This window comes from Lynx rufus, unplaced genomic scaffold (genome assembly GCF_022079265.1).
Source record: "Lynx rufus isolate CCGP_SWC_20201006 ecotype Redwood Valley unplaced genomic scaffold, mLynRuf1.p SCAF_15, whole genome shotgun sequence".
Lineage (NCBI taxonomy): Eukaryota > Metazoa > Chordata > Mammalia > Carnivora > Felidae > Lynx > Lynx rufus.
The window spans coordinates 22,023,701-22,051,245 of NW_025814829.1; the positions used below are offsets into that span (position 1 = coordinate 22,023,701).

The 27,545-nt window shown below is 57.2% G+C and overlaps 3 protein-coding genes across 7 annotated transcripts in view; 2 read left to right on the forward strand and 1 right to left on the reverse strand.

The window, feature by feature from the left end:
- The first annotated feature begins 2,077 nt into the window (after positions 1 to 2,077).
- CHI3L1 (chitinase 3 like 1) lies at positions 2,078 to 10,820 on the forward strand. 5 transcript variants are annotated; one of them, XM_047076661.1, is made up of 11 exons: positions 2,078 to 2,261; positions 2,499 to 2,528; positions 2,753 to 2,809; positions 3,466 to 3,667; positions 4,162 to 4,218; positions 4,839 to 4,989; positions 6,069 to 6,190; positions 7,487 to 7,610; positions 8,338 to 8,520; positions 9,814 to 9,930; positions 10,171 to 10,820. In XM_047076661.1, the coding sequence occupies exons 1-11, from the start codon at positions 2,207 to 2,209 to the stop codon at positions 10,309 to 10,311; spliced, it is 1,239 nt and encodes a 412-aa protein (XP_046932617.1). In that variant the 5' UTR covers positions 2,078 to 2,206; the 3' UTR covers positions 10,312 to 10,820. The 5 variants fall into 5 exon arrangements, 4 of the variants coding, with proteins under 4 accessions (XP_046932617.1, XP_046932618.1, XP_046932615.1 ...); XM_047076659.1 differs by having other exon boundaries at positions 2,110 to 2,231; XM_047076662.1 differs by lacking the exon at positions 2,753 to 2,809 and having other exon boundaries at positions 2,079 to 2,231.
- Positions 10,821 to 13,833: 3,013 nt separating this feature from the next.
- On the forward strand, positions 13,834 to 21,679 carry MYBPH (myosin binding protein H). Its single transcript, XM_047077250.1, is given in 14 exon segments — positions 13,834 to 14,069; positions 14,072 to 14,105; positions 14,223 to 14,357; positions 15,108 to 15,154; positions 15,156 to 15,279; positions 17,725 to 17,813; positions 17,996 to 18,000; positions 18,200 to 18,286; positions 18,288 to 18,379; positions 18,569 to 18,708; positions 19,302 to 19,461; positions 20,697 to 20,833; positions 20,941 to 20,979; positions 21,400 to 21,679. Coding segments are annotated over 14 exon segments (1,416 nt in total). The 5' UTR covers positions 13,834 to 13,895; the 3' UTR covers positions 21,553 to 21,679.
- A 1,671-nt stretch (positions 21,680 to 23,350) lies between these two features.
- Positions 23,351 to 27,545, reverse strand: part of ADORA1 (adenosine A1 receptor) — a 31,997-nt gene continuing 27,802 nt past the window's right edge. The window contains exon 2 of the mRNA XM_047077251.1: positions 23,351 to 24,050. Coding sequence (XP_046933207.1) covers positions 23,411 to 24,050 — 640 coding nt within the window. The 3' untranslated portion in view covers positions 23,351 to 23,410. The remainder of the gene's footprint in view (positions 24,051 to 27,545) is intronic.

Here is a 27,545-nt window from a genome sequence, read left to right on the forward strand (position 1 = left end):
CAGGCTAGTGGATGGCATGTGCAAAAGCCCTGTGGTGGGAGACAGTAGAGCAAATATAATGATATGAAAGACGGGTGGAGGTGGGGATGCAGGGGGCAGGAGGTGACAGGAGGCTGGGAGGCGCTGAGCTAGGGAACACTTAGCCACACTGATGAGGCAGGCCCAGGAGTATCTTTGCCATTTGTTGTGACACTGCCGCTTTCACGCAGAACGTGTAGAATTAATAAACTGGTCTGGAGAGGGGGCAGAGGACAACAAGCCTTGGGCAAATCTGAGCCTATGAGATAACTTTTAACAAAGGAAGAGTGAAAATGGGAAGGGTCTTCTTAACCTCCTGCCGGCTGTAATGAAACTTTTTCTTGCATGCTACTTTGTAACAGTTCTGCTAAAGTTTAGAAGAAGTTCGCTTCTCAGTGCCCAAATGAAGGAGGAAAAGCTATCACTGACTGGCGTTAACCACTGTCTGCCATCCAGGGTCCAAAAGGAGGCAGTCGCCTTAAGAGGAAAAGCAGTGACCCTTTTAGTATGCACAGAGTGACCCTGGACAAACTCCTTTTTGTCCACTCCTCATACAATAAAGGGGACTTGTCCCAGTTTTACAGAGGAGAGGAAGGGGGGAGAGAAGGAGAGACCTCACTCACCAAGAGAAGGCTGTGAAACCAGGGTGGCTAACGTCAGATTATTACCTAATTTTGTGGTAAAAATAATAGGGCTTTGTTAAGAAGCCCTCTGAGCTGCTATGGCTCTTGGAATTTGGGACATTTCACTCACCGCCTGTTAATTAATTTACAGCCTGCAAAGAATGGGCTTGCCCTGGATCTTTGGCCAAAAAAAGTATCCCCACAAAGGGGGCAAACCATGCAGAGCCTCCTTAGGAAGTTTTGTTCTGGGGGCGCCTGGGTGATTCAGTCAGTTAAGCATCGGACTTCGGCTCAGGTCATGATCTCACGGTTCGTGAGTTCAAGCCCCGCGTCAGGCTCTGTGCTGACAGCTCGGAGTCTGGAGCCTGCTTTGGATTCTGTGTCTCTGTCTCTCTGCCCCTGCTTGTGCTCTGTCTCTTTCTGAAAATAAATAAGCATTAAAAAACATTTTTTAAGGAAGTTTTTTGTTCTTACCCTGAGAGTAATAAAGAGTCACAGGAGGACTTGGCGGGGGGGGGGGGGGCGTGACATCATTAGGTGTGGGTTTCAGGAGCATCACTGAGAGAGATCATGGAGGTTATCGATCTTCCGGAATGATCTGCTCCTGGGGGGAAATCCAGAACTGCGGGAATTAACTCTGTGGCAATTCACTGCAGCCCCGGGTTGGCAACAAATCCTATAACTGGAATTGCAAAAAGGAAAGCAAAACACCAGCAGGGCCTGAGAGGAGTCCAGGGAATTTCCCACTCCTCTGCAGCTTTCCATTAGAAAATAATCAGCATGTTCTTGGGCTCCCTGCTGCGGTTCTCCTCTGCCTCTCCCTCTGCCCCTCTCCCCTGCTCGGGAGCGCGTGCGCACTCTCTCTCTCTGTTCTAAAATAAAAGTTAAAAAAAAAAATTAGCCCATCAATCGCTAAAAGGCTGTCTGAGCCTCACCCGACTCACAGGACAGGCTGTGGGAAACAGGCTTGGAGACAGAAAGCCTGCGTGGGGAGCAGCTCAGGCAGGATGCTGCTGGCCTGGGGAGAAAAGAAATTACAGCCTCGTTTGGGGCGCTGCGGCTTACAGAACTCACGGTGCCCAGTTTCCACCCCGCCAGGGGCCTGGACGGAGGGCTGGCGATGCAAAGGGGCAGAGGCTGCCGGGAAAGCTGGGAGACTGCAGGCAGAAAGGTGGGGGTGGGGTGGGGTGGGCAGAAGGCAAGGGAGGCAGATCTCTGGGAATAAGGCTGGGTCACTCACCCAGGAGTCACCAGACCATCACCCAGTGGGTGGCACATGCCTCCTGAAGACCTGGCCCGAGTTTTCAAAACTCTCCAAGGTTTCTCAATCTTCCTCTGGCAGCCCGCAGCGCTCCTCCCCTGCGAGTCCCAGCCACAGTAGTTCCTCTTCCTCCACACGGGTCACTTCCCATAAATGGGACGTTTTGGAGCTCGTGGGAGTGGAGTGGGACAGGTATAAAAAGGACGCGCGAGGTGTGGGGAAGAAGCCCTATCTAAGCAGCTGGACACCAGGAGCTGAGGGCACCGGAATTGGCCACACCGTGCCCCTCTCTGCTGCAGCCAGGATGGTTCTGAGGGCGGCTCGGACAGGTCTCTGGGCTGGTCAAGGCTGTTCTGCTTGTTCGTTTTCAGGCTGAGAGCCAGAGATCGCCCACAGAGCCACTGCACAGAGAGGCTGGCCTCCTACCTGCTGGGGGTGGGGGGGGGGAGGGAAGGAGGAGGGGGAGGAGGAGGAAGAGGAGGAGGAGGCACCAGGGCAAATGGTGTTAACCCCTAGATTGCCTGGAAGGGGGGGGGTGAGCAGAAAGGAAGGGCAGGATGTACTCACAGGGGGTCTGACTCTGGATTTCCCTTCAGGCTTTGCGGTCCTGGTGCTGCTCCAGAGCTGTAAGTAACCCCTCTTTCAAGTCACGGGAGACAGGGGTCTGATGAGGGTGATGTGGATGAAGTCTTGGCAGAGGGGAGCCCTTCCCAGTGTCTTCTGTGATTCAAATGGCTCGGGAATATTAGCATTTGTTAAACCAAGGTGATAAGCATATGGATGTTTATTACACTCTTCTTCTGTATTTTTCTGTGCATTGGAAAATTTTCAAAATAAAAACCCTTCAAAGGCTCGGGTCCGATGAAGGCCTGGACTCACGGCCTGGTGAGCACCACCCATGGGCCCGGTAAGCAGCACGGGGGAGTGGCGCCCACGGTTCTTCCTCCATAACCAAGAGGGCAGAAAAGGCCTACTCTGCAGCAGGAGGACTTAGAACGAGGAGAAGAACTTCCTGGCCCATTGCGATTGTGCCCCAGTTTGGGGGACAGGCTGAGGGGGCCTGGGGACCTCCATTCTGGGTGGGTGACAAGTTAGGGACACTCCCGCAGGAAGGCAGAGAAGAAACGGGCCAGAGCGGCCCCGATCAACGATGCTGCAGGATCTGCGAGGCTCCACCCTGAGGGCCAGGGTCTTCTGAACCTGCCGTCTTGGGCTGGGTCCCTCCTCTCCTTCCAAGCCACTGCCTCCAGGAAGCCTTCTTTACTTGCACCGAGCCCTATTTTACCTTTATTCACCAGCCCCTACCCTCAGTGCACGCAGCGCCGTGTCCTAAGTCTACAGGATATTCATCCACGGCATTTAATCTGTTCAAAGCATTTTCAGAATCGGCCTCATTTTCATCAGAGGCAGAGGAAACCGAGCCAGCCCCTTGCATTTAGAATTCTAAGTTTGCTCACATCTCGGCCCCAGCGCCCAGTGCCCCATCGGTGCTCGGCGCGGGGCTCAGCCAGAGGCCCCCTGGCTCAGTCCTGGCTCGGGCGCCACCCCGGGCTCCGTCTTCAGGTTCTGCGTACAAACTGGTCTGCTACTACACCAGCTGGTCCCAGTACCGGGAGGGTGATGGGAGCTGCTTCCCAGATGCCATCGACCCCTTCCTCTGCACCCACGTCATCTACAGCTTTGCCAACATCAGCAACGATCAGATCGACACCTGGGAGTGGAATGATGTCACTCTCTACGACACGCTGAACACGCTCAAGGACAGGTCGGGCCACAGGCTGCCAGGAAAGGAGGGAGATGCAGGGCGGGGCTGGCTGGTCCCAGGGCAGGGTGCCTCAGCTCGGGAGGATGGATGAGGGCCCCCGGGGCCTGGGGTGGGGAGTGGGAGGGCCTGGGCTTCTGAGGGAACAGGCGATGAGGGCATGTGTTGGGCCATATCTGGCGACAACAGAGGCAGGCTCTGGAAGGCGGGCTGAGGGGAGCCCTCTCCCCCACTGGGGGTGCTTCTCCAGGAAGCACAGAAAATACTCATGACTCTATTTTGCCATATCCTGGCTTCCCCACTCAGGGGAACAAAAATGGGCAGTGTACCTCAGAGTGACTGCTGCAAGGTCTATGCCTCTTAGAATCCTGATTCTCAGGGTCGGAAAGGCATCCCACCTAAGCTAGAAGCCTGTGACAGCCTCCCAAACAGGGGCCAGCCGGTGTCGCGACAGCCTCACTCCACGCCGGCCCCCCCCGCCTCCCTGCTCCCCACAGGAACCCCAACCTGAAGACCCTTCTGTCTGTGGGCGGATGGAGCTTTGGTTCTCAAAGGTAAGACCCATCCCCCAAAGGCTGATGGAATGGGGGTGAGGAGGCGTAGGTCTCCCCACCCACTCTACGGGGTCACGGGGGCTCCAGACCGCTTAGGCCTAAATGATTGTCAGGCGCCCACCCCACGTATAGCCAAGAAACCAGAGCTCAGAGAGGGAGAGGGCCCCGCAGAGGGTCGCACGGAGTGCTGACAGCCTGGGAGGACTCCCTGGGGTGGGTAGGGTTGGAGCAGGGCTTAAAAAGGAGGGGAGACGTGGCCCTACCGGCCGCCACGTAAAGAGTGATCGCTACATGTCGGGCAACCCATCCAGCCACGGTCACAGGAAATCCCCACGGCAGCGCTGTGAAAGACGGTCAGGATCCCCACTTCACGGAGGAGGAAACTGAGGTGCGGGTTATGACCTTTCCAAAGTGGCTTGGCTCGTATGACAATTTTTTCAAAAATGACACTACAGAAGCTGTCTCTGAGATGCCTGGAGCGGGGTCCCGTCCCAGCCATGCCCTTCTAGAGCTTGTGGGGCCCAGGCCTATGGCTGCACGTGCCTCAGAAATCCCTCCCGACGGCCAAGGCTCCCAGCACGTCAGTACTGAGCCCTCTACTGGGGTGATTTGGGTCCTAGATTTTCCAAAATAGCCTCCACGACCCAGAGTCGTCGGACTTTCATCAAGTCGGTGCCGCCATTTCTGCGAACCCATGGCTTTGATGGGCTGGACCTGGCCTGGCTCCACCCTGGGCGGAGAGACAAGCCCTACTTCACCACCCTGGTCAAGGTACTGGTGGGGTCGGGGAGAGGGGTGGGGATGTTGGGGACCTGAGCCGGCACCAGGGGGTGGGGGGGGCGGGAGCGCTCTTTAGCTGCTGGCCTCCTGAGGGCGGGCAGAGAGGGCCTGACACCTCTTGGCCACGGGGTCCTGGGATGGGAAAGACGAACTGGCCTGTGCCCCAAGATCTTACACAGCAAGGAAGACGTCTTATTAACACGATGGGAGGTGGGCTGGGGTCCTCCGAGGCAGGAGGCCGGGCACCCACTTAGTGGGGTGGCATCATCATCCATTGTTTGGTCCCAAACTAATGATGCCCGTTACCCAGCATGCCCCGCACTGGGGACACTTGGCCACATCTGACAACAGCCCAAGCATCTCCACTACCCCAGGGACAGAGTGATCACCTAAATAAATTGTCCACAAGGGGTGCCTGGGTGTCTCAGTCGGTTAAGCGTCCCACTTCGGCTCGGGTCATGATCTCACAGTTAATGGGTTCAAGCCCCATGTCGGGCTCCGTGCTGACAGCTCAGAGCCCGGAGCCTGCTTCCGATTCTGTGTCTCCCGCTCTCTCTGCCCCGTGCCCTGCTCACACTCTGTCTCTGTCTCTCAAAAAAGTGAATAAATATTAACCAAAAAAAATTTTTTAAATAAATTGTCCACAGTACCGATATAATTTTAATTTTAAAGACCGCTAAATGTACATTTAAAGACCACTTCAATCTTGTCGTCTCACGTACTGGCTTGAACAAAACAGACCGCAAAGCAAATTTCTTCCAACCTGACCTGTGGGCCAACTAGGATCACCGTCTGTCCTCATGGTCCCTCTAGGACAGGGAGCGACTGAGTGTCGATGGGTATGCGTGGGGTGTGGGGATGTGATTGGTCCAAACAGGTTTTTTTAGGAGAAGGATGGGGGAGCCCAAGGTGAATTGGTTGCTTTATCATTTCCACCGAAGCCCTGTCAGGTTGGGGAGCCCAGCAGATGGGGAAAGCCAATGACATGCTCAGGGACCTCTGTCTCTCTCACCAGGCTCCCTCTCACACAGCCGGGGCCCCTTTCACTCCCCTGCATCTCTCCCAACCAGGAAATGAAGGCTGAGTTTGCAAGGGAAGCCCAGAGGGGAGCAGGACAGCTCCTGCTCAGCGCAGCCGTGTCTGCAGGGAAGGTTGCCATCGACAACGGCTATGACATCGCCCAGATATCCCCGTGAGTCCCCCGCCCCGCCCCGGTGCTTCATGTAAAGTCAGAAGACTGGATTTCTAGTCCCCGTTCTTCCACACATTTGATGTGTGCTCTTGAGCAAGTCACTTCCCCTCTCTGCGCCTCGGTCTTCCCATCTGTCAAATGGGGGCATAGTAGTCCCTGGGGGGATTGTGCTAACCAGTTGGGAGAGTTTCTATGAAGGTATTTGCGGAAAAGGAAGTAGGAAATGATATGCCAACTGGCCAGCCACTGAGGGACGTTTCCTCCACACCAGGCTTTTCTCCACAGAGTGCTGGTCACTGGAGATGCCAGACTGCGGCAAGAAAACTTTGCCTTTCTGCACCGCCTCCGTGTGCTTGCACACACACGGGCGACCCCCGCTCTGTGCATCCCTCCTCCTCCCCCTGCCCCCTGATGCATGTGAGAATGAGCAGCTCACTGCCCAGCGGGGCTGATGTCGCAGTGGAACAAAGACATGGAGCTTAAGAAACCTGGGAATAAAGAACGAAGTTTCTTTACTGTGACTTTTTAGAATCTGTAGAATTTGGGGAGGTGTAGATGCAGTGTTTACGTTGATCGTTTAGGAGGTAGGAACTAGGCGGTTCTCAACCATTTGCCCCGAACACCTGAGGCTCATATTCACACAACCTACCTGTGGTCCCTCTCACCCACGTGCGTGTAACCCTCCCTCCCCACCCCAGTGCGTCCTTTGGTCCAGCTCTGTCCCCACCAGGCTGTCTGTCGATGCCGCTTTTAAAAACATTTTTTTTAACGTTTTATTTATTTTTGAGACAGAGAGAGACAGAGCATGAACAGGGGAGGGGCAGAGAGAGAAGGAGACACAGAATCGGAAGCAGGCTCCAGGCTCTGAGCCATCAGCCCAGAGCCCGACGCGGGGCTCGAACTCATGGACCGCGAGATCGTGACCTGAGCTGAAGTCGGACACTTAACCGACTGAGCCACCCAGGCACCCCTCGATGCCGCTTTTAATCTGTTCTCACTAAGATGAACGTGGCAGACGTGGAGGGCAGGAGGCAGGATAGAGCCAGTTCCCAAATGTGTGCCGGGGGCATAACAGAAGAGTTCCATTCTTGCCTTAAATGCACTTGTGGGGCTCTGAGCCCACCCCCCGGGGGCGCGGCACAGGGGAAGTTGTCACGCGGCCTGGACAGTGGATCACAGGTTCCCTACGGGGCTTTGGGTTAACGGCCTCTCTCCTGCCTCCCCTTGTTCACGACGCGCTGGGCTGATGGATGCCTTTCTAATTTCCTGCCTCGCCCTCTGACCTCTCTTCCCCAGACACCTGGACTTCATCAGCGTTATGAGCTATGACTTTCACGGAGCCTGGCGTCAGACCACAGGACATCATAGCCCCCTGTTCCGAGGCCCGGAGGAGAAAAGTGCTGACAGATTCAACAATGTCGTGAGTGCCTGGAAGGAGGGTGGCCAGCCAGGAAGGGACCACAGACACCTGTCACCTGCCAGGGCTCACACACCAAGCCTGTGCACCTCAGGAATTCCTGCAAGGGAGGCGTTATGGGGCCCACTCTGCAGATGAGGAAACTAAGGCGCGAAGTCTGTGAGTTCTCCACGGCTCCGGAACGGAGAAGGCAGGAGTCTAGTCTAGAACAACCTTTCGCTTGCTGTGTAACCTGAGCCGATCATCTGATTGGCTGCCAAATAGTAATAATCCCTTCCTATACCTAAGACAATTTTTTCGAGAATGAAACTACAGAATGCATTTTTCAATTTTTATGTATTGTGTGTGTGTGTGTGTGTGTGTGTGAGAGAGAGAGAGAGAGAGAGAGAGAGAGAATGAGCAGGGGAGAGGCAGAGAGAGGGAGAGAGAGTCCCAAGCAGGCTCCGCGATGTCAGCGCAGTGCTGACCGGGGGCTCCCTCCCGGGAACCGTGAGATCATGAACTGAATCGAAACCAAGAGTCAGGTGCCCAGCAGACCGAGCCACCCAGGCGTCCCTACAAAATGCATTTTAGACTGGTATTATCAGTTCCCGGAAGGAAGGGAATCCCAGATGCACGGCAGACCTGGAGCTCGGCCCGTCAGGGCGGCACCGGCAATTGTATGATCTCACCTGTCCTGCACTGCCAGTTCCCCTAACTGCTCATGCCCTCCCCTCTTCTCCCCTGCCAGGACTATGCCGTGGGCTACATGTTGAGGCTGGGGGCCCCAGCCAATAAGCTGGTGATGGGCATCCCCGCCTTCGGGAGGAGTTTCACTCTGGCCTCCTCCAAGACGGGTGTGGGAGCCCCAATCTCCGGGCCCGGATTACCAGGCCAGTTCACCAAGGAGGAAGGGATCCTGGCCTACTATGAGGTATGCATGAGGGAGAAGGTAAGATCCCCACACTCCCAGAGGCCCTGGGGAAGGTGAGCTTCCCACCTCACCCCCCCATTCGCTCCTTTGGGAATAAAAACACGTTCCAGCAAACACTGCACGCTGAGGAGGAGGAAGGGGGGAGTCAGGCCTCTTGGTACTACGTCTCCTGAAGGCACAGCGGGTCTGCACCGCTAACCTCCCAGATACTCCTCTGGCCACCGAGTCGGAGTTTTCCTCCCAGCCCGGAAGAGAGCGGTGGCTAAAAGCCAGGTTCTTTGTTTTGCCCCAGCCTCTGCCCCTCTGTACAGCCTCGAGCCAGTCCTTAGTGTCCACCCATCATTTCCCACATCCCCGTTTAAGATATACCAGAAGCAAGTTCCACATCTGAATGAAAACATACGATATCTGTCTTTCTCTGACTGACTTATTTCACTCAGCATAACACCCTCCGGTTCCATCCACGTTGCTGCAAATGGCCGGATTTCATTCTTTCTCATCGCCAAGCAGTATCCCATCGTATCTATAAACCACATCTTCTTTATCCATTCGTCAGTGGATGGACATTCAGGCTCTTTCCATCATTTGACTATTGTTGAAAGTGCTGCTATAAACATTGGGGTACATGTGCCCCTATGCATCAGCACTCCTGTATCCCTTGGGTAAATTCCTCGTAGACCTATTAGTGGGTCTTAGGGTAGTTCTGTTTTTAGTTTTTTGAGGAACCTCCACACTGTTTTCCAGAGCGGCTGCACCAGTTCGCATCCCATGGGGGAAAGGAAGGGGGGAAAAAAGTAGTTACAAACAGAGAGGGAGGGAGGCAAACCATAAGAGACTCAAATACAGAGAACAAACTGAGGGTGGATCGGAGGGCGGGGCAGAGGGGAAAGTGGGTGATGGGCATCGAGGAGGGCAGTTGTTGGGACGAGCACTGGGTGTTGCATGTAAGCGATGAATCACGGGAATCTACCCCCCAAACCAAAAGCACACTGTACTCACTGTGTGGTCGCCAATTTGACAATAAAGTATATTTAAAAAAATACCAGAAGCAAACCAGAGTCCCTTTAATGCCCTCAGGCTACAGCACCCATAGAACCGTGGGGCATTTGCATCTGCTTTACATAAATTTGCATGAAGACTGCAATCTGAGCTGGGGGGGGGCAGTGCTGGGGTCAGATGTAGTCAGCAGGATGAAGCAAGAGGCTGAAAGAGATTTGGAGAATGGCATCTCCTCGGTGACCTGCGAAGTCTCACACAGCTCCCCATGCCACCCCTGCCCCGTTTTCTGCTCAGATCTGTGACTTCCTCAAGGGAGCCGCGGTCCATAGACTCTCTGCCCAGAAGGTCCCCTATGCCACCAAGGGCAACCAGTGGGTGGGGTACGATGACCAGGAGAGCGTCAAAAACAAGGTAGGTCCTCAAGGCCGTGCCCCGGGATGAAGAGGGAGAGGGAACCCCTTCTCCAAGCGGCCAGAGTCAGGTCACCTGCACTGAGGGTGGAGCTGGGTTATTGAGGTTGGGGGGGGGACGGTCAGGTCTGAGGCACCTGCCGTTTTCCTTCCCTGGGGAGGGGCCTAGGCGGCACGTACCCCCCATACACACTCTAGCCCAGGGTACCCAGCTCCGCCCGCTCTGGGTCTTCCTTTCCAGGTTCAGTACCTGAGGAGCAGGCAGCTGGCTGGTGCCATGGTGTGGGCTGTGGATCTGGATGACTTCCGGGGGTCCTTCTGTGGCCGGGGTCTGCCCTTCCCTCTCACCACTGCCATCAAGGATGCTCTCGCTGCGGCTTAGCCCTTGTTCTGCACACGGTGGGGCAGGGCTGCCCCTCCCCTTGGCTCCAGCCGGCCGGGAGCCGGATCGCCCACCCTTCTGAGTCCCCGACTAAGCCTCAGTCTCCCTCCCTTGGACCCCACGCAGAGAGCCACAGTGAAGCCATCTGAGCTCAGCTCTAGTGGACAAGCAGGTAGAGGCAGGGCCACGGGCAGGTAAGGCCTGGGGGCCAGCACAGTGTAAGCCACGGGGACAGCACACACCTGCTGCTTTATGAAAATGCTCAATGACCCCAGCCCCACACACGGGGACTTCTCCAACTCCCTTACCCCCAAGCCTCCTTGCCAAAGGACCCCATTTTGGCCAACTCTACCACCGAGGAGCCAAACGTCACTCTCAAAGGAGCGGCCACAGTAATTACACCCTCAGCGAAGCCCAACTTGAAACCTGCACCCAGGAATGTTAGGTCTCCCCTCCTACTTCCCTTTCCTAATTGCCCAGCGGCTGCTCAATAAATCACCAGAGTTTAATGGTGTGTTGGTACAGCTTCAGTCTCTCTTCGTGGCCCGGTGGGACCCTCCCTGGACTCCCCTCCCCTATCTCTTCTGGCTGGATTCGTTTCTTTCAGGCTTGGGGGCCCTGAGCTTGTAGGAGGTGAGGCTACCCTGGCCTCCACTGAGCTCCAGAGGGTCCCCAAAGAAGGCCAGCCTCTGCAGATCTATCTGCTGTGGACTTAACCCAAGAGGGCTGATGGCCGTTCAAATATTGTCTTCCCCTCTTAGGACACACTCGGCCCTCAACCCAAGCAGAGACCAAGGTTCCTCTGCTCAGGCTGACCAGGGACAGCAGGTGGCAGGCAGATGGGATAGGAATATAGATGAGATGTGATGGGCTCAGAAGACAAGCCAGTCTTCCAGCCTTTATGAGGTAGAAATGCCCTCATTAGCATTCCCAGGGCCCCAGGCATGCCTTCTACCCAAGAGTCCAGATGTACACTCCAAAGTCAAAGAGAATTATGTGTGGATTCCTTCCTGTTTGGAGGGAATTATTTGTGACTTGGCCTAGTGGTTTGTGACACGGGTTAGAGGTGTAGGGAAGGAAGTACCTACTGGCCACCTTCAAATCTGAACGAGCTGGAGCTGGGCCAATGCAACTGATCCCAAGGTCACAGCCCTCCTAAAGGCAAAGAAAACGAGAACTTGGCCGGAGTTAATGGGCGGAGGGGGTTACCTGGCATTTCATCGCTGGAGAGGGGGGCCAGGCACCCTCAATCCCTGCCCCTCGCCCACCCCCTCACACAAGGGTCTTTGAAAACCCTCTGGGGCAGCCAACCCCCCTCCTCCTTCCTAGAGCCACCATTCCCCCAGTCCTGGACAGGCTCCGAAGGGCTGACTCAGGGGCCTGCAGAGTTAGTCACATTCACTTATAGCTGCAGAGTCAGAGGCCAGGGATGGGGATCGGGTCTCCAGGGCCTGCCCCCTGCCTGGCAGGACACTGAGTCACCTGGTAGAGGACACAGGCACCCAGGCAGGGCTGGACCCCGAGGCTCTCCAGACCCTCTGCTGCCACTCCCCAAAGAAGACAGCCAGCCGTGAAAGGCGGCCCCACCCCTATGTGGCCAGCCCCAGCTAGGGGAAGAGCATGCATATGGCTGAGGGCCCTAAATAAATGACACGTGTATTTATTTTTAAATTACGGGATATATCGTACATGCTAAAGAGTGCATAAGGGGTGCCTGGGTGGCTCAGTCAGTTAAGCGTCTGACTTCGGCTCAGGTCATGATCTCACAGTCTCTGAGTTCAAGCCCCGCATCGGGCTCTGTGCTGGCAGCTCAGAGCCTGGAGCCTGCTTCGGATTCTGTGTTCTCCCTCTCTTTCTGCCCCTCCCCTGCTCACATTCTGCCTCTCTCTCTCTCAAAAATAAATAAACATTAAACAAAATATTTTTAAAGGGTGCATAAAATGTATTTGTTTAATGTAAAGAATTAGTAACTAGTGAAAACCTGCGTACCCACCACCCAGGACAGGAAGTGAGACCTCAGTAGTGCTCCTGAAACTCCACCATCACATACCTCCCCGGCCCTCTGCCTCGAGGCACCTGTCCTGACTGCCCCTGTTTTCCTCTGCGGCCTCACCACCTACAGAAGCCCCTCGAGAAAGAGAGCCTGGGGTTTCCTGCCTTTGAACTGAACGCGGACGGGATCTCCCCGTTCCGCGAGCTTTCCTCCTTTCGTTCGCCATTATGTCTGTGAAATCGTCCATGCAGCTGAAGTTTGTTCATTTCCTTCCGTATTTTGGATTGATTACAGGCGCACCCCTGCGCCCCGTGATGCTGTGTGATGATGTAATAGCAATGCATTCCGCTATTGAGGGACAGCCGTTTTCACCAGGCGCGGGCTATTACAAATAAGATTGCTGTGAATGTTTTCGTGCGTGTCTCTGGGGGTACGTGCGTGAAGGTGTCACTACAGGGGTGTCACTACAGGTCACAGATAAGCCCATTGTCTACTTTTACTAGATACTGTCTCGCTTTTTCCGAAGGGATTTCTTCGATCTCCGCTCCCACGAGCCATGACGGTTCCTGTTGCTTCCCCTTCTCCCAGGCACGTGGTATTTTCAGGCTTATTAAATGATTACCAATCTTAATGTTTTCTTGGATGGTTGAATCAATGACTAGACGTTTGGTTGCAGCTGCCTCATCGCCCCCACTGCAAATGCCCGTGCCCGTGCCCTGTTGCCAAGAGTCTAGAAGTTTCAGAGTGCTGTCCTCCTCCAGGGTCTCTTCCAGCTCTGCCTCGTGACTTTATCTCGTTCCCAAGGGCTAGGGGACTGTCACAGGGCTGTCTGTACTACATGGGGAAACTGAGGCCCCGAGCAGAGATCGCGGAGACGGTGTCCTCTCCAGCCTCTCCAGCAGAAGCAGTGGCCAGAAGCCTTCGACCCCCTTCCCAGGGTCCCATTTCTGGAAGACTTTCCTCCAACTAGCCCCACCTTGGGCATCTCAGTTCCTTCCCTCTCTAGAGCCCTCAGCCTCACACGGCACAAGTGAGAATGCCCAGGGAACGTGAGGCCAAGGGGAGTGTGGAATCCCAGGGCAAAGCTGGCAGGGCTCCCCAGGGAGGGCTGTTTCAGGCTGTCTGGGTCCCAGCACCCAGGTTGAGAAGCCCTGGGTACAAGTGGCTCCACAGAGGCCAAACACAACACCCGATCTGGGTTCCTTCTCCAGATGGGAGCTCTTGTTCCCACTGCCCTGACCCCTGGCACAACCTCCAGAGGCAACGTCCCATCTCACCCATCTGCGCCCTCCTGCCATCCGGGCACCAGCACCCTGGCCGCCGAGGTCCGATCAGAGCGATGGACGAGGTAGTGCGCGCCTCAAGGGACCCTGCAGTTCCTCCCCCAGAGCTATTCCTGGCCTAGGCGTCTCCCCACCCCACCAGTCCTCCCACCTGACCTGACCCCACAGCTGGGAATCATCATTGGCTGGGGGTGGGGCAGCCCCTGACTATATAAGCCTGGGCCTAGGTGTCCCAGGCATCCTGGAGGTCCAGACCTACCCCTGCTGACCCCTGCACACTCCAGCCTGACCCCTCAGCCGGCGCAGCAATGACAGAAAAAGCCACCTCGGAGGCCCCCGCCTGTGGTCCGGAGGAAACCGCCTCTGAGTCTGCCAAGTCACCCAGCGCAGAGCCTTCTGGAGAAATGGCAGCATCGAAGTCTGCTGGGAAAGAGCAGGCTCCCGCACCATAGGAGCCCGCCCCTCAGGCACCGGCCCCCACACCCCCGCAGCCACTAAACCTGCACCTCCAAATGAAGGTGACAAGAGACGGGGCAGGTGGAGGAGGGAAGCGGGGAGGGAATGGCAGGGAATGGAGGGGAGCGGGGAGAGCTCTCCACCACAGGCCTCTTCATCTCTCCCTACTTCTCTCCCAGACATCCCCAGTGCCCCCCTGCTGCTGGCCGTGGAGGATGTGAGCGACAGCTCAGTGACCGTGAGCTGGGAGCCCCCAGAGAGGCTAGGGCGGCTGGGGCTCCAGGGCTATGTGCTAGAGCTCTGCCGAGAGGGAGGTGAGCTCTGGGCTAAGCCCTGCGTACACCCAGGGGTGGTGGGCTGGGGGGTAGGAGGGACAAGCCCCCAGACTCTGCAGCTGGGCCAGTCTGGGGTGGGGGGGCGGCTAGATACAGAAGGATGAAGTGCAAGTGGTCCCCTCAACCCACTCACCTACCCACTTCGTGCTCACTCCATGTACCTCTGAGGCAGGGGGGTGTCCAAATGACCTCGGGAGACCCCCTGTCGTCCAGCTCCAGGGAGCCTCTGAGCAAGTATCAGATAGAAGGGTAGGGGTCCCTCGGGTGCTGCTCTGCTGAGAAGGGAAGGAGATGCTGAGTCTCAGAGGGCCCTGTTGGGGGAGGGCGAGCAGGAGGTGGGGACCAGAGAAGCTGGGAGTAGGGGACAGTTGAGAGCAGGAGACCGTGAGGAGAAACAGGGACCAGGGCAATGGCCCAATTCCTGCTGCCTCCATGCTGTTCACCTCCATGGTGGCCAAGTTCAGCCTGGCTTCTCCCTTTGCCCCTACATTGCTGCATGACGTGGCAAGTGTGTCCAACCCTCTCTGGGATTTTCTGGCCACCATTCCAGGGCTCGAACACCAGGGGTGTTTGATGCCATTTGACAAGTCAGGGAAGGGGAGCAAGGAAGAAATGAGGCTCAGAGAGGGAGGTCAACTTCCCCAGATCACCAGGGAAAAGGAAAGCCCCTCTGAGAAGGATGACCATGGCCATGAAGCGGGGGCCTTGCCTGCTCCCCATTTTCCACAGCCTCTGAGGGGGTGCCCATGAATGCCCGGCCCATGATGGTGACCCAGCCGACCGACCGTGAGGAACCTGGCTCCGGGAGACCAATTCTTCCTGCGTGTGGCTACAGTGAGCTCTTCGGGGGCCGGCCCACCAGCTGTGCTAGAGCAGCCTGTCCACATCCAGAAGATGATCGGTAAGGCCCACCCTTTCGTCTCCTGCTCCCCGAGCCCTTCCCAGGCACCTCATCCAATGGGTAGGAAAACTGAGGCCATCAGGCCAAGAAAACAGGACCGTCCTCTCCCCCCCCATCCCACCATCATGAGCACAACCCACATGCTATCACCAGCTTGCCTTAAGAAAGTTCCAGGTTCCTCAGCAGCAAGACTCTGGAGGTCAAAGATGCTATTTCCCCGAGTGGCCCAGCCCCCAAGCGTTGAGGGGGAAGGGCTCCCTGACCCCCCCGAACTGAAGCTCAAGTTCCCCAAGTCACCCGCCTCAGGGTCCCAATGCTAGGAGCCATCCTGTTCTTCCTCCTATCTAATCTGAGCCCCTCCAGCGGCCACGCAAGCTCATTTTCTGCCCATTTTCTGTTCTTGTCCTATGGCCTGGGTTCCAGATCGTCCCAAAGGTTTTGTAACTGAGAGAAGTCTTCGCTTGCCTCTTATCCCACCATGTCCCCGGTGGGAGGAAGACGAGAGCCTGCAGAAGGCCTGGGAAGTTTTCTCCATCCCCAGAGGGCAGCGGTGTACTGGGGACCTAGGAGGCCAGCTGCTGTCCCCTTGCTAAGATTTCTATTTGCAGGGTGCATTAGCCTCAAGCCTACCCTTGCTCCCCTCCCAGAGCTGCTCAGGTTTCAGTCTGTTAATGGCAGTGAGTCATTTGGTCTGATCTGAGGTCTCTGGGGACAGCCCAGGGCCCAGGGTGAAGAGAGACACAGGCCAGCAGGTGGCCTTCCTTCTTGTTCCCCCACACCCACAGGGGGACAGTGTTCCCCCACAGTTCTGGACAAGCCCTCCAAAAAGGAGTGAGCTTCATGGCCACAGGAGGGGTCAAGTTTGGATTCAAGGAAATACTTCTCGACTTCAAGGCCCAAGAGATGTGGGGCCACGGGGCTGGTGAGATCAGAATCCTAGACTGTCACGGCTGGTCCATCTAAGCCAAGCAGGTCCCAAGGAGCCCAGGGACTCCCTCGAGGTCACCCAGCCCAATAGCGGCAATCCCAGAGCCTGACTCCCACACAAGACCGTTCACGTGCCACCAAGCATCAGGGAGTCTTCTCTGGGACCTTCCCATCCTCTGAGTGTGAGACATGGCCCTGCCCTAGCAGCCACAGTATGGACGCATTGACTCTAGCCTGGAGGTGCCAGGAAGCCCTCCTGGCTGGGAGGCTCCTGGACCTGCCCCATGGAGCTCAGACTCGGGGAGGGTGCAGGTCCTGGGCCCTCTGCTCCAAGGCACGACACTGAAGGAGCCAGCCACACTCAGCACCCACGACTCCATTAACATTCCTCTGGCAGACAAGGAGGGGATTTCCTGGAGAGAAGAGGGAGGGGAGGCCGTGAACAAAGAGGGACCAGCCAGGCCCTCCTCCTGGGCAGGGCAGGGTGGGGACCTTGTCCAGAATCCTCAGCTGCTCAGCTGTCCCTTCTTAGCCACCTGGAGCTGCCAAGCATTCCTGGCCCCCTGCAGCTGCCCCTGGAGCATTCTGCTCCTTAGGCTCCCAGAGCCAAGTGCCTGCACAGCTAATCCGCGGAGACACAGTGTTCCTTCCCACCGTCTCCTCCCCCTCCAGCCTGTGTGCCACCCACCAACTGCTGCCACCTGTTTCCTGCTGAGGGGCCCCGGCCACCACCACTGCTGCCCCGCCCAGGGGGTACAACGGCAGGGGCCGCTGCAGGCTCCCTTGGAATGCCCAGTGGCTTTAGCGGTTGCACCTGATTAGGTGACGGTCAGGAAGGTGGCTCCCTGCCCTGGCATGGGACTGAAGTAAGATTTCAGGAAGGATTTCCCAATTGTAAGACTGAAAGGCGTGAGAGGGGTGACGGAGAAAGAAAGGGGTATGTCTGCTCCGGCCTCATTTAAGAAGGGAAAGCTCCTAATCCTCCCATGTGGCCTCGAGACAGAGAAGTGAGCAAATCGATTTCAGAAGGGCTTCTCTGGAGGCCCATGGCTGGTGTGGAATGGAAGGAAGGTGCTGGATTCGGAGGAAGATGACATTGACGCCTTTCCTGGGAATGAGGGCCAACAGGTGCCACACCTGACTCCCCACTAGGGGGAGCTAAGGAGCCCGCCAGGACCCATCTGGAGCCCAGGAATGCCTGGGCTGCAGGGCAAATCCCAGCCTGACAAGGTCAGGGCACCAAGGGAGTGCCCGGGATGCCTACTGTTTCACACCATGGAGGCCCTGCCCTCCTGGAACCTCCTGGTTCTCAATTCCCCAGGCACCTTAGGGAATATGGGCCCATGGATCTCCAGCAGTGAGCTTTGCCTCGCCCACCAAGGAGGCAGCCCCAGAACGCCCCTCGGAGCCCTCCTGCCCAGCCAGTGACCCTCACCAGTTGTCTCCTACCCCCGCCACAGTAGCCTCCAACCAGCAACCCTATTGCTGGGCTAAGCCTAAACTCTCGCTTTGACGCAGAGGCCCCCAAGATCCGCGTCCCCTGCCATCTTCGTCAGACCTACATCCGCCAGGTGGGAGAGACCGTCAGTCTGCAAATCCCCTTCCAGGTAGGTGTGGCTTCTGCCCAGGATAACGACCTGGACGGAAATCAGGGCCCCCATCTGAGATGTGTCAGAGAAGCCCAGGGGATGTCAGGATCCCCATGAAGGTTGGCCTAAGACCCACCACGATAGCTTCACCCTCCCTCTGTCGTACACAGGACTCTTGCGACTCTCCAGCCTGTGGACAGGGCGGGTGGTCCCAGGGCTGGCTGGACACCTGGGGAACGAGGCTGTGAGCAGCACGTGTGTCTCCAACTTCTGGTGCCGTTCCTGGGAAGGGCTGATGAAGCCGGTTCCCCTGGGCACGGCTCCAGGGATCCCTGGACTTGAGTGGGTATGGGGGTGCTGGAGCCTCCTGCACCCGCCCCCAAAGCTCCTCCCTTCCGGAGGAGTCCCAAGCCTCAGGCCTCTTGGACCCACAGTGGCCACGCCCTGGACAGCCAGCGAGTGCACGTGTGCACTGGGGACCAGGACTCCGTCCTCGGCCCAGAGCTCTGGCTCAGGCCGCTACGAGCTCACTGTGCATCTCGAGGATTCGGAGGCCAGGGCAGCCATTGACATCCTGGTGGTTGGTACGGGTCAGGGGAGGCAGAGTTGGCTTGCTGGGGGTCCAGATACCCCACCTCCTACCCCAGAGTTGACAGCTGAAGGGATCAGACCAGAGACTGTGACAGGAGCCAGATCCTGGCTGGGGGGGGGGGGGGGGTTGTGGCAAGCCCAGCCTTCCCCCCTCACTCCCTCTTCACACTCTGGTCCCGCAAAGAAACCTGGGCCCCCCAGCAACATCCGGCTCCTGGACGTCTGGGGCTACGACGTTGCCCTTGAGTGGACACCGCCCCAGGACCCAGGCAACACAGAGCTCCTGGGCTACGTGGTGCAGAAGGCAGACAAAATGATAGGGGTGAGGCCTGTTGGAGCCGAGTGGGGTGGGGGAAGTGGCCAAGGTGGCCAGGAAGGCCCAGCCCTCCAAGAGTCCAGGGACCAAGTCCTAGTCTAACTGCCGCTAACCTGACTCCTCGTGTGGCTTTTAGCAAGATCCCTGTCCTCCTTGGGCCTCAGTTTCCTCCTGAAGACTGCAAGGAGTGTGTGTGTGTGTGTGTGTGTGTGTGACTCTCTGAGGCCCTGCAAGGTCTAGAGCAGTGCTTCTGGAAATGTAATTATGCCTATGAATCACCTGGGAATCTCGCGAAAATGCAGATTTTAACTCAGTGGCTCTGGGGTGGGGACTGAGATCCTGCACTTCCAAGGAGTTCCCAGGTGACTGTGAGTTTGCAGGTCCTCAGGCCACCCCTGGAGTGGTAAAAATCCAGAATTCTCTGAGGACCCCAGAGAGATCATCTGAGTGACCCAGGGACCCCTTCTCCCAAAGCTGGGTGGTTCAGCCCCCAGGGAAAGGGCATGGAATGGGCCCCAAGGAGGAAGGGACCGCAGGGTGAGCCAGGTGGGCAAGGGCAGGGGTCAGAGGGGAGGACGACAGGGCTGGGGTTCCCGCAGCAATGGTTCACGGTGCTGGAGCGCTACCACCCGACCACCTGCACCGTCTCTGACCTCATCGTGGGAAACGCCTACTCCTTTCGGGTCTTCTCGGAGAACCTGTGTGGACTCAGCACCTTGGCCGCCGTCACCAAGGAGCCAGCCCAGATCCGGAAGGCAGGTGGGTCTGGGCCTGGGAGCAGACACCAAGCCAGGCCTGACTGCCGGGCTCGGCCTTTCCTGGAGTGTTAGCGTCCCTCCCTGCGGGCTTCTGGTGGGGGCCTCGAGCCGGGACGTTGGCTTCCCTCTCCTCACCCCTGCCACAGCTCTGAACGCACTCACGCATTCCCACGAGCGGCTGTAAAGAAATGCATGCAGTTGATTGATTTTAACAAACACATCGGAACAGACGAGATGCGCCCCTGGGGAGGCTGTGCACTTAGTTTGCCGTTGCTGGTGGCTGCCGGCATCGTAGCAGTCACTGGGGCTAATGTGCAGCGTCCCAAGAGAACTGCTCTGAAGGGCAGAGCGCGTGGGCGGGTATTGTCCAGTGAGTTTGCTAAAACACAAGCCTCGCAACCTTAATACAACACCACAGAGACGGATAAGAAAGAGAGGGGTATTTACTGTCTCCACACAAGCACCCGGCCTGCTTGAGTCAAATGTGAGATGCCAAGCCCTTTCTCCCTGTCGCCCTGTGACCTCCAGCTCCCCCCACCCCCATGCAGAGTCTGTGTGGGATTGGGAAGGCACGCTCTTTTCAACTCCGGCCCGAGCTACACAGAATTAGGAAGAAATGTTTGTTTAAAAAAGGAAAGCCAGTCAGGTCTCCCAAGACCAACAGAAATGAAATATGGTATCTCTGGGTTGTAGGTCCCCAGCCTCAGCCAAGAGCTTCTCCTCTATCCAGTCTTCCTGCCCATTCCCCTCTCGGTCCCCTCGCTGACCCGCCCAGCCGTGGTCCCAGCTTTCCTCTGCCGCTTTGAGACATTCGGGCTCTACGTTCCCACACGTTGGCCACCCCTGGCTTCCAAGGTCACAGGAGCCTGGGACCCTGCCACAGAGCTCCTTCATTCCACGGCAGCCATGAAATGGCTTGTCGCCTGCCCTTGTGATGCTAAGATCCTTCTCCAGACCAGCAGCTCTCTGATCAGAGAGCCATGGTCCTCGTGTAATTTTCTACCCTTTAAACCCCAGACTCGCCAAGTGATATCAGGCAAGACACGCATCCATGAAGGCCTCAGTTTCCCGTCTGTCAAATGGGGATAACACACGCTGGCAGAGGGACACGATGCAGATTAAATGAGCCGCCTAAGTGTAAGCTATCGTGATTACTTTAGGAAAATGGATGGGGTTAGTTCTAAGAGGTCTACTCCTATAACCTCGAATTTGCCCCCCTTTCTCTCCCGAACCCAGATATCGTTGCCAAGCCTAAAGGGTTTGTCGAGCAAGACTTCTCAGAAGCCCCTTTGTTTACCCAGCCCCTGGCTGACCACACCTCCACCCCGGGCTACAGCACTCAGCTCTTCTGCAGGGTCCGAGCACTGCCCAAGGTGAAGGGGTGTAGCCCTGAGCCCCTCTTGTCCCGCTGCCCCCAACTCGGGGCCCCTGCAGGTGTCCCCCTCCCCCACTCTAACTGCGGCATCTCTTCCGGCCTCAGCCACGCACTGAAGAGCGACAGGAGGCTGTGATGAGAATGGTAAATGTCTGGACCCGCTGTCTCTGGGGTCAGGCAGGGGGCGGGGGTGAGAGGGGAAGGTGGTGGTCAGCTCTGGGTACAAACCTGCAGCGTCAGGCAATGTGCACCCGAGACAGGGGTCTAGCCTTGGCTCTGCGTGCCCTTAGACCAGGGCACTTCCTTGGCAGCAATGTGGGGGCAATGACCTATGCCCCACCTTCCCTCCCCAGGGGGTTCTGAGGCTCTGGACAGGCAGGGAAGTTTCCCGGAGCCGCAGAGGCAGAGCTCAGAGCTGGACATGGGGCCCCTGGGGCAGGAGGCCTGGGAAGGAAAGAGAGGGGCTATGTCCCTGTGCCCTGTGCCCTGTCTCTCCTCTTCAGAGGGCAGGTGGAGCCCCAGCCCTGCCTAACAGCAGGGCTCATGAAGCGTGTCCTCCGCCAGGTGCTGCAGACCTGGGGGGGTTGGGGCCACCAGGCTCAGCATCGAGCTCCACGGATGCCCCAGACCCCCATTTCTGTGACAGCGGATGGCTTTGCTCCCTGGTACCTGCCTAGCCTCCTCCCCGAGAGGCTGGAGCCCAGGAGCCAGAAGTAGGCCTGGCGGGCCCCAGGCCAGTCTCCCCGGGCATGCGAGGGGGCCTGGAAAGTGCAGAGATTGGAGTGCCCCTGCAGAGAGCTGCAGTCTGGGCGAGAAGCGCTCAAATAAAGGTGTGTGGTGTTAAGGTGCAGGGGCCTCTGTGACCACGAGCATCGTTGTGATGGGGGAGGCGCTGTGTCCCAGTGAGGGGGGGGGTTGATGTGTCACCGTGAGGGGGTCTCCACGTATGACATCCTGAGGAAGGTTCCAGTGGGAGGGGACTCAGGATGTCATGGGAGGGTGGGGAGTTCCAGACATGAGCTTTTTTTAGGATCTCGCTTTCACAGTCAGGGTTTGCTATGCCTACAGCCTAACTACGCGAACAGACACCCTCTTCTCTGGAACCCTCCTTGCTCTGAACGCCTCCGTATCTCCCCTCTCCCTGCTTCCTCCCCATCCCCACCTCCCCCCCCCCCCATTGCTCCTCTGTGCTGAGGTTGTCTATTGCCTTCAGATGGTTGGGGGGTGGGGTGGGTAGCCAGGGGTGTGCTCTCCATCAAGGTTCACAGTCTTTTATTAGTCAGGTGGTCCTCCTTGGGAGCCAGGGAACATCCTACCTCTGAGAAAGGGAAGGGCCCGGACTCAAGGCCTGGAGTTGCTGTCCACGCTCAGAACCCTGCCCCCCTCCCTCCATACACGGGGCACCCGAGTTTGGCAGAGGGTGGACCCTTCCCCAGATGCTCTAAAGCCTAGACTGTGCAACAGAGCCCCAAGCCCCTGAAAACTGTGCTAGATGCCAGGGATACTGAGGGTATCTAAGTGCCAGCAAGACCTCCCCTCCCTTACTCTCAGGACTGTGGTCTCCCCCGGCCTGTTCCAGCCTGGTCCATGGCATCCCAGGAGTGCCCAACCTCAGCACTTTCCCTTGGTCCCCTCCTCCCCAGGCAGGCAGAATGCGCCCTCATGTTGGCACGTCTGGGGCTCTCCTCTCCATCTGGCCCAGAAAGAGCAGAGATGGATGTCACTTAGGGGAGTCCAGGCCATCACCAGGGGCTAGTGGAGCTGGTTGGCCCAGATGACGGGTACACTCGAGGCTCCACCTTGGGACACTCAGGGCAAGAACAATGGCTCAGTGCTGCCACCTGCTGGCTGCATGAGGCCTGCACATCAACTCTACACCAGCTCCAGGGGGCTTGGAGCCTCTACCCAGGGTCCGGGGGTTGGTGGAGAATAAAGCGAAGGTTGGGGATGATTTCTGGATCCGCCGTTTCTGCTTCTCCCAGATATAAACCTGGGCTCCCCAGGGCAAGGAGGGCAGGTACCCTGACGCCCAGCAAAGCTGGGAGCTCAGGGTCCCGGGAGGCTGGGACGGAGGCTCCTTGATTCCCGCCCCTCCGTGGCTCTGCCACCTTCTCCTACAGAACAGGAGAGAAAGCAGGGCCATGAAGCCCAGTTTCTTTCTCTCCGTCCACGTTGGAGGGGATCCTCTCCTTTCCTTAGGCTTGGTCCCAGGGTTGCGTGACCACCACCAGAGATAAGCGGGCTCCCCTAACTGCCATGGGAGCCCAAGCTTGCCCTCCAGCCCACGTGGGCCCTTTGCAGCCTCAGTCTCCCCAGGTCAGTCCAGCCTGAAGCACCGGGCTGCCTGTGGGATGGTCACACAGGTGGGGAGTTTCAAGCCACTTTCCTCCTCCCCTCAGGTTACCTGGCTCCTTCCCCATGAACGGCCCCCCCGCCAAACCTCCTCCAGAACCCAAGGTGCAGGGCACCCACACCCCACAGCCCCGCCAGAAAGGCTCAGGGAGTGGGACCGGTGGGGAGGTGGGACTGGGCTGAGATGCCCCTGATGGGGGCAGGCAGACGCAGCAGGTGGAGTCTAGTCGTGGGGCCCCTCTTCCGGGGGGTCCTCATCAACAGGGGGTGCGGGCCGACAGCGGAAATGGTCGTTCCAAATCTTAAGGAAGGTGACCCGGAACTTCTGGATGCGGAAGGCGTAGACGATGGGGTTCATGGCTGAGTTGCCATGCGTGAGGAAGATGGCGACGTAGATGAGGATGCTGGGCTTCCGGCAGGAAGGGCAGAAGAGGGTGATGCAGTTAAGGATGTGCAGGGGCAGCCAGCTGAGGGCGAAGAGGAAGAGGATGAGGGCCAGCGACTTGGCGATCTTCAGCTCCTTCCCATAGTACTTCTGTGGGTCGCCAGAGGAGGCCGACACCTTCTTGTTGAGCTGTTTGCGGATCAGGTAGAAGACCTCCAGGTAGATAAGGACCATGAGCAGCAGGGGGGGCAGCACCCAGACGAAGAAGTTGAAGTAGACCATGTACTCCATGCTGATGACCTTCTCAAACTCGCACTCAATCACGGGCTCACCCTCGCTGCCGTTGGCCACCCAGGCCCGCTCCACCTCCCCCAGCTTGTTCCAGCCGAACAGGGGTGTCAGGCCCACCACGAAGGAGAGGATCCAGCAGCCGGCGATGGCCACCGCCGCCCTCCGGGGAGTCACCACCGTCTTGTACCTGGGGAAGGGGAGGGCAGAGTGTGAGTCCCCCCCACTCTCACCAGGCTCCATCAGCCCCTACGGGGCCCCAAAAGGAGGCTCCCGCCCCAGCCAGGACCCAGTGAGTGGGGAGGTGCCGGTCTTTGGCTAGAGGTCCGAGTCTCCAGGATCCAAGATTTGGGCCAGAGCTTACAATGCACTGGTGCATCTCACCTGCAGAGGGTGGGAAGCCTGGTTAGCAGAAAAATCATAACAAACTAAAAATCAAGATTAAAAATCAGGACAGAAAACAACAAAGAGTTTTAATAAAATCACCAAAGTAAAAATCAATCACGTGTGCTCGGCACGTCCCCATTGGTCACCTCTCATCACTGTTTCATGACAGCCCTCGCGGGGTAGGAAAGCACCGGACGAATGAGTGCCCATCTGACAGATGAGGAAACTGAGGTTCCAAGCAATCACGTGATCCACCCAAGGCCACATGGAAGGCGGTGGCACTTTCCTGTGCTTCCTCACACACGTCTGCACTGACCAAAAACAGCCAGAGGGTTGAAGAACCACTCTTCCCCTTGGGCCAGCTGACTCAACTGTCGAAAAAAGCCTTCCACACCTCCCTCCTGTTGGCCCTGCCCCTTACCTCCCTACCAGTGCCCCCATCTCCCCTTCCATGCTTACCTCCCCTTTCCCCTTCCAATCACTGTCCATGCGTCTCCTGAGGGCTTGAGTTCAAGCACCATCTCTGTCCCCCAAGCTAATGGAGAATTATTCTCGGGAAAGATAACTGATGGTCATTGAGCATTCGCTGCAAACAAGGCACATGAATGCATGCATGCATGGGTGCACTTGCTCCACAGATGGGGTGTTTTCTGTGCCAAGCGCCGGTCTCTGTGCTTGGTATTAGGTAAAGGACCCTGGCCTCTCCACAGCTCACATTTTGGGCAAAGAGACAGACAACATGGAAATAAATACACAAGACAATTACAGGTTGCCGTGTGTCCTTTGAAGGAAATGAACAGATTATGTCAAGGGATAGAGCTTTCCAGCCTTTTCTGTGTCATGACACACAGAGAAAATGAGAACATCTGGATGACACGGAAAACGGACGAGGCTGCCCATGGGCGGTGACGGCGCCCCCACCGAGGGCAGAGAGTTTCAGCGTCCTGGGAGCTCCCCACTTCCCTTTTAACCAATCCAGCCAGTAACCAGCATGTCTTCTGCCCACACACCGCCCTGGAGTGAGTGCCAGGGGCTGGGGCCCGCCCGGCTCTGTGCCGAGGAGCTGGCTCAGCGCAGCAACTTGCCCAGTTGTTATTTTCCAATGCAGCCTCTGAGATGGATGGAGTGCCCTCCTGAGCATCTAAACAGCTCCTGAGACCCACAGGGGTGGAAGGGGAGGCCTCCCTAGGACTCCATTTGCTTCTGTCCTGTGCCTGCAGAATCCGTGGCTTTCTTCTTCACGGCGATGATACTTAAGGTCCCTCTCACCCTGGACACCTCTCCAAGCACCAAAGCCCCCTGCTCTGTGAAGGTTTATAGGGATGGGAAGGGGAACGATTGGAGGGGAGGGAGAAACCAGATCCCCTCATCCCATCTAGAGAGCAAGCACTAGAAGGGACTTTGGGAACCTCATTTCCAATCTCCTTATCGTTCCAATGGGAGAAATGGGGACCCTGGCTGACTCTGACACCTTCAGTGTGGTGCCCCCTCCCCTACTCTGATCACAGGGTCCTCGTGTCCCCGGAGCACCCAGACGCCTTGAAGGCACCCAGTTTGCTTGTGCCTCCTTAAGTTTTCTTACACATAATCCTTGCTATCTTGCTGCAACTGAAGCCCATTCCCACCTCTTGGACCGCCAGCAGGATGGCCAGCCTGGTGCACACACTGAAAGTCAGAGACTGGAATTCGCAGCCTACTAGATCAACCCTTTCTCTGTAAAATGAGACAGTGGACCCCACTTCAGAGGGTAAGGACAGACGAAATAACATAAGGCAAGTAGTCTGTAAACACCCCACCAATGCTCCTGTGCCTGAGCTCCTACCTCTGGAAGCCCCTAGAAACGCTCACACTTGGAAAACTTCCAGTGTCTATAGATGTTCAGCAAAACACAGCCTAACGGCTCTGCAGATATCTGGCTCCGGGCTCGTTACTGATGATCTGGAAGTGCTCTCCACACATCCCATGGTGTAAGAAGCTCTAGATGAGTCTAGGGGGCAAGACCAAAGGAGCACGGACCGTTCTGCCGGGAGAGAAGGCTGACATTGCCATGGCTGCCGCGAGGTTGGGGGAAGCGGGTTTCCAGGGTGAGCCTCAGCAGGACCAAATGGGGCTGCGGCTGTGGAAGGCTGGGGGCCAGGCACCCCCCCTCCTGACCCCACCATCGCGGCCCATCGCACATCCTATTTATATCCATTTATCGTTTACAGAGCCCTGTACATTCACATCTCAGGTGATCCCCACAACCGCCCTGGGAATGCAGCACGTAATGGGATTACCATTTCACAGATTAGGAACTCCAGGCCCCGAAACGGCCGATAACTTATCAGGGTCTCGTGACTCTGAGACCAGTTCTCCTTCGGGGCACCAGGCTCCCTACAGGTCACTTAGATACAGGCTGACTGGCAGAGTGGCAATGCCCCTTTCCTACGAGCTTTAAAATGGGAACATCTGGACCCTGTCCAAAGAGGGTCTGCCCAGAGATGCGGGGATGGACAAGGTGACCTCCTGTTGTCATCTAGCCTGGGGACTGGGGGGACGGGGGGGGCGGGAGGCACCCAGGACCCACACCCGGGCAATGATGACCCACTGAGAGAGGAGGTGGGTACGGACAGTAACCCAGGTGCGAGAGAGGGAGGACGCAACTTCTCACTAGAGAGGCGCCCACACCCCTCCTCCCCTCACCCTTCCTGACTGTCTGGAGCCCCGGGGTTAAAGCTTTCCTGGGGCTCCTCCAGGGCCAGGTCCCAGCAGACCTGCAGCTTAGGGTATCAGTTCTCATCTGTTTTTCTTGCTATTTTCTCCATGGTGGGAAAGGGCTGGACCCAGGACCTTAGCTGAGGTGGGGCGGGCTCTCACAGGAAGGGCTGTGTCCCAGGGCCAGGGAGAAACTCACCTCTCCCCACACGTGGGAAAGAGAAACAGAGGCTGCAAGTCCTGGGGCGCACATGGGGTGGGGCAAGTTGAATGTTCTCCAATGCTTGGGGCTATCCCTCCCAAGTTGGGGCCTGAGGCCACACCACCCCCGCGGCTGTGTTGGGAACTAGCCAGACAGACGGCTGTCCTCAGGAGCGTGCAGTCTCAGATAGACATGGGGGGGGGGGCGGGCGGCGGGGGAGCAAACTTTGGAGACATCAACACACAGGGCAGGCAACACCTTCAGGACGTCATTGAAGGCACCAGCCCCATCACCTCCAGTGTCTCCCTCACAGTGCTGAAAATCCCACCATTGGTGAGATAGGTCCCTTTGGGTTAAGAATTGGCCTCTATGGGTATGATTTTTAAAAGCCAAGACAGCACT

Bases quoted from the DNA above. Each gene is read 5' to 3' on its own strand.
- CHI3L1 (XM_047076661.1), top strand. From the start codon at position 2,207: ATGGTTCTGAGGGCGGCTCGGACAGGTCTCTGGGCTGGTCAAGGCTGT. The intron at 2,262-2,498 runs GTTCGTTTTCAG...ATTTCCCTTCAG, and splicing joins TGGTCAAGGCTGTTCTGCTT to GCTTTGCGGTCCTGGTGCTG. The intron at 7,611-8,337 runs GTGAGTGCCTGG...CTCCCCTGCCAG, and splicing joins CTGACAGATTCAACAATGTC to GACTATGCCGTGGGCTACAT.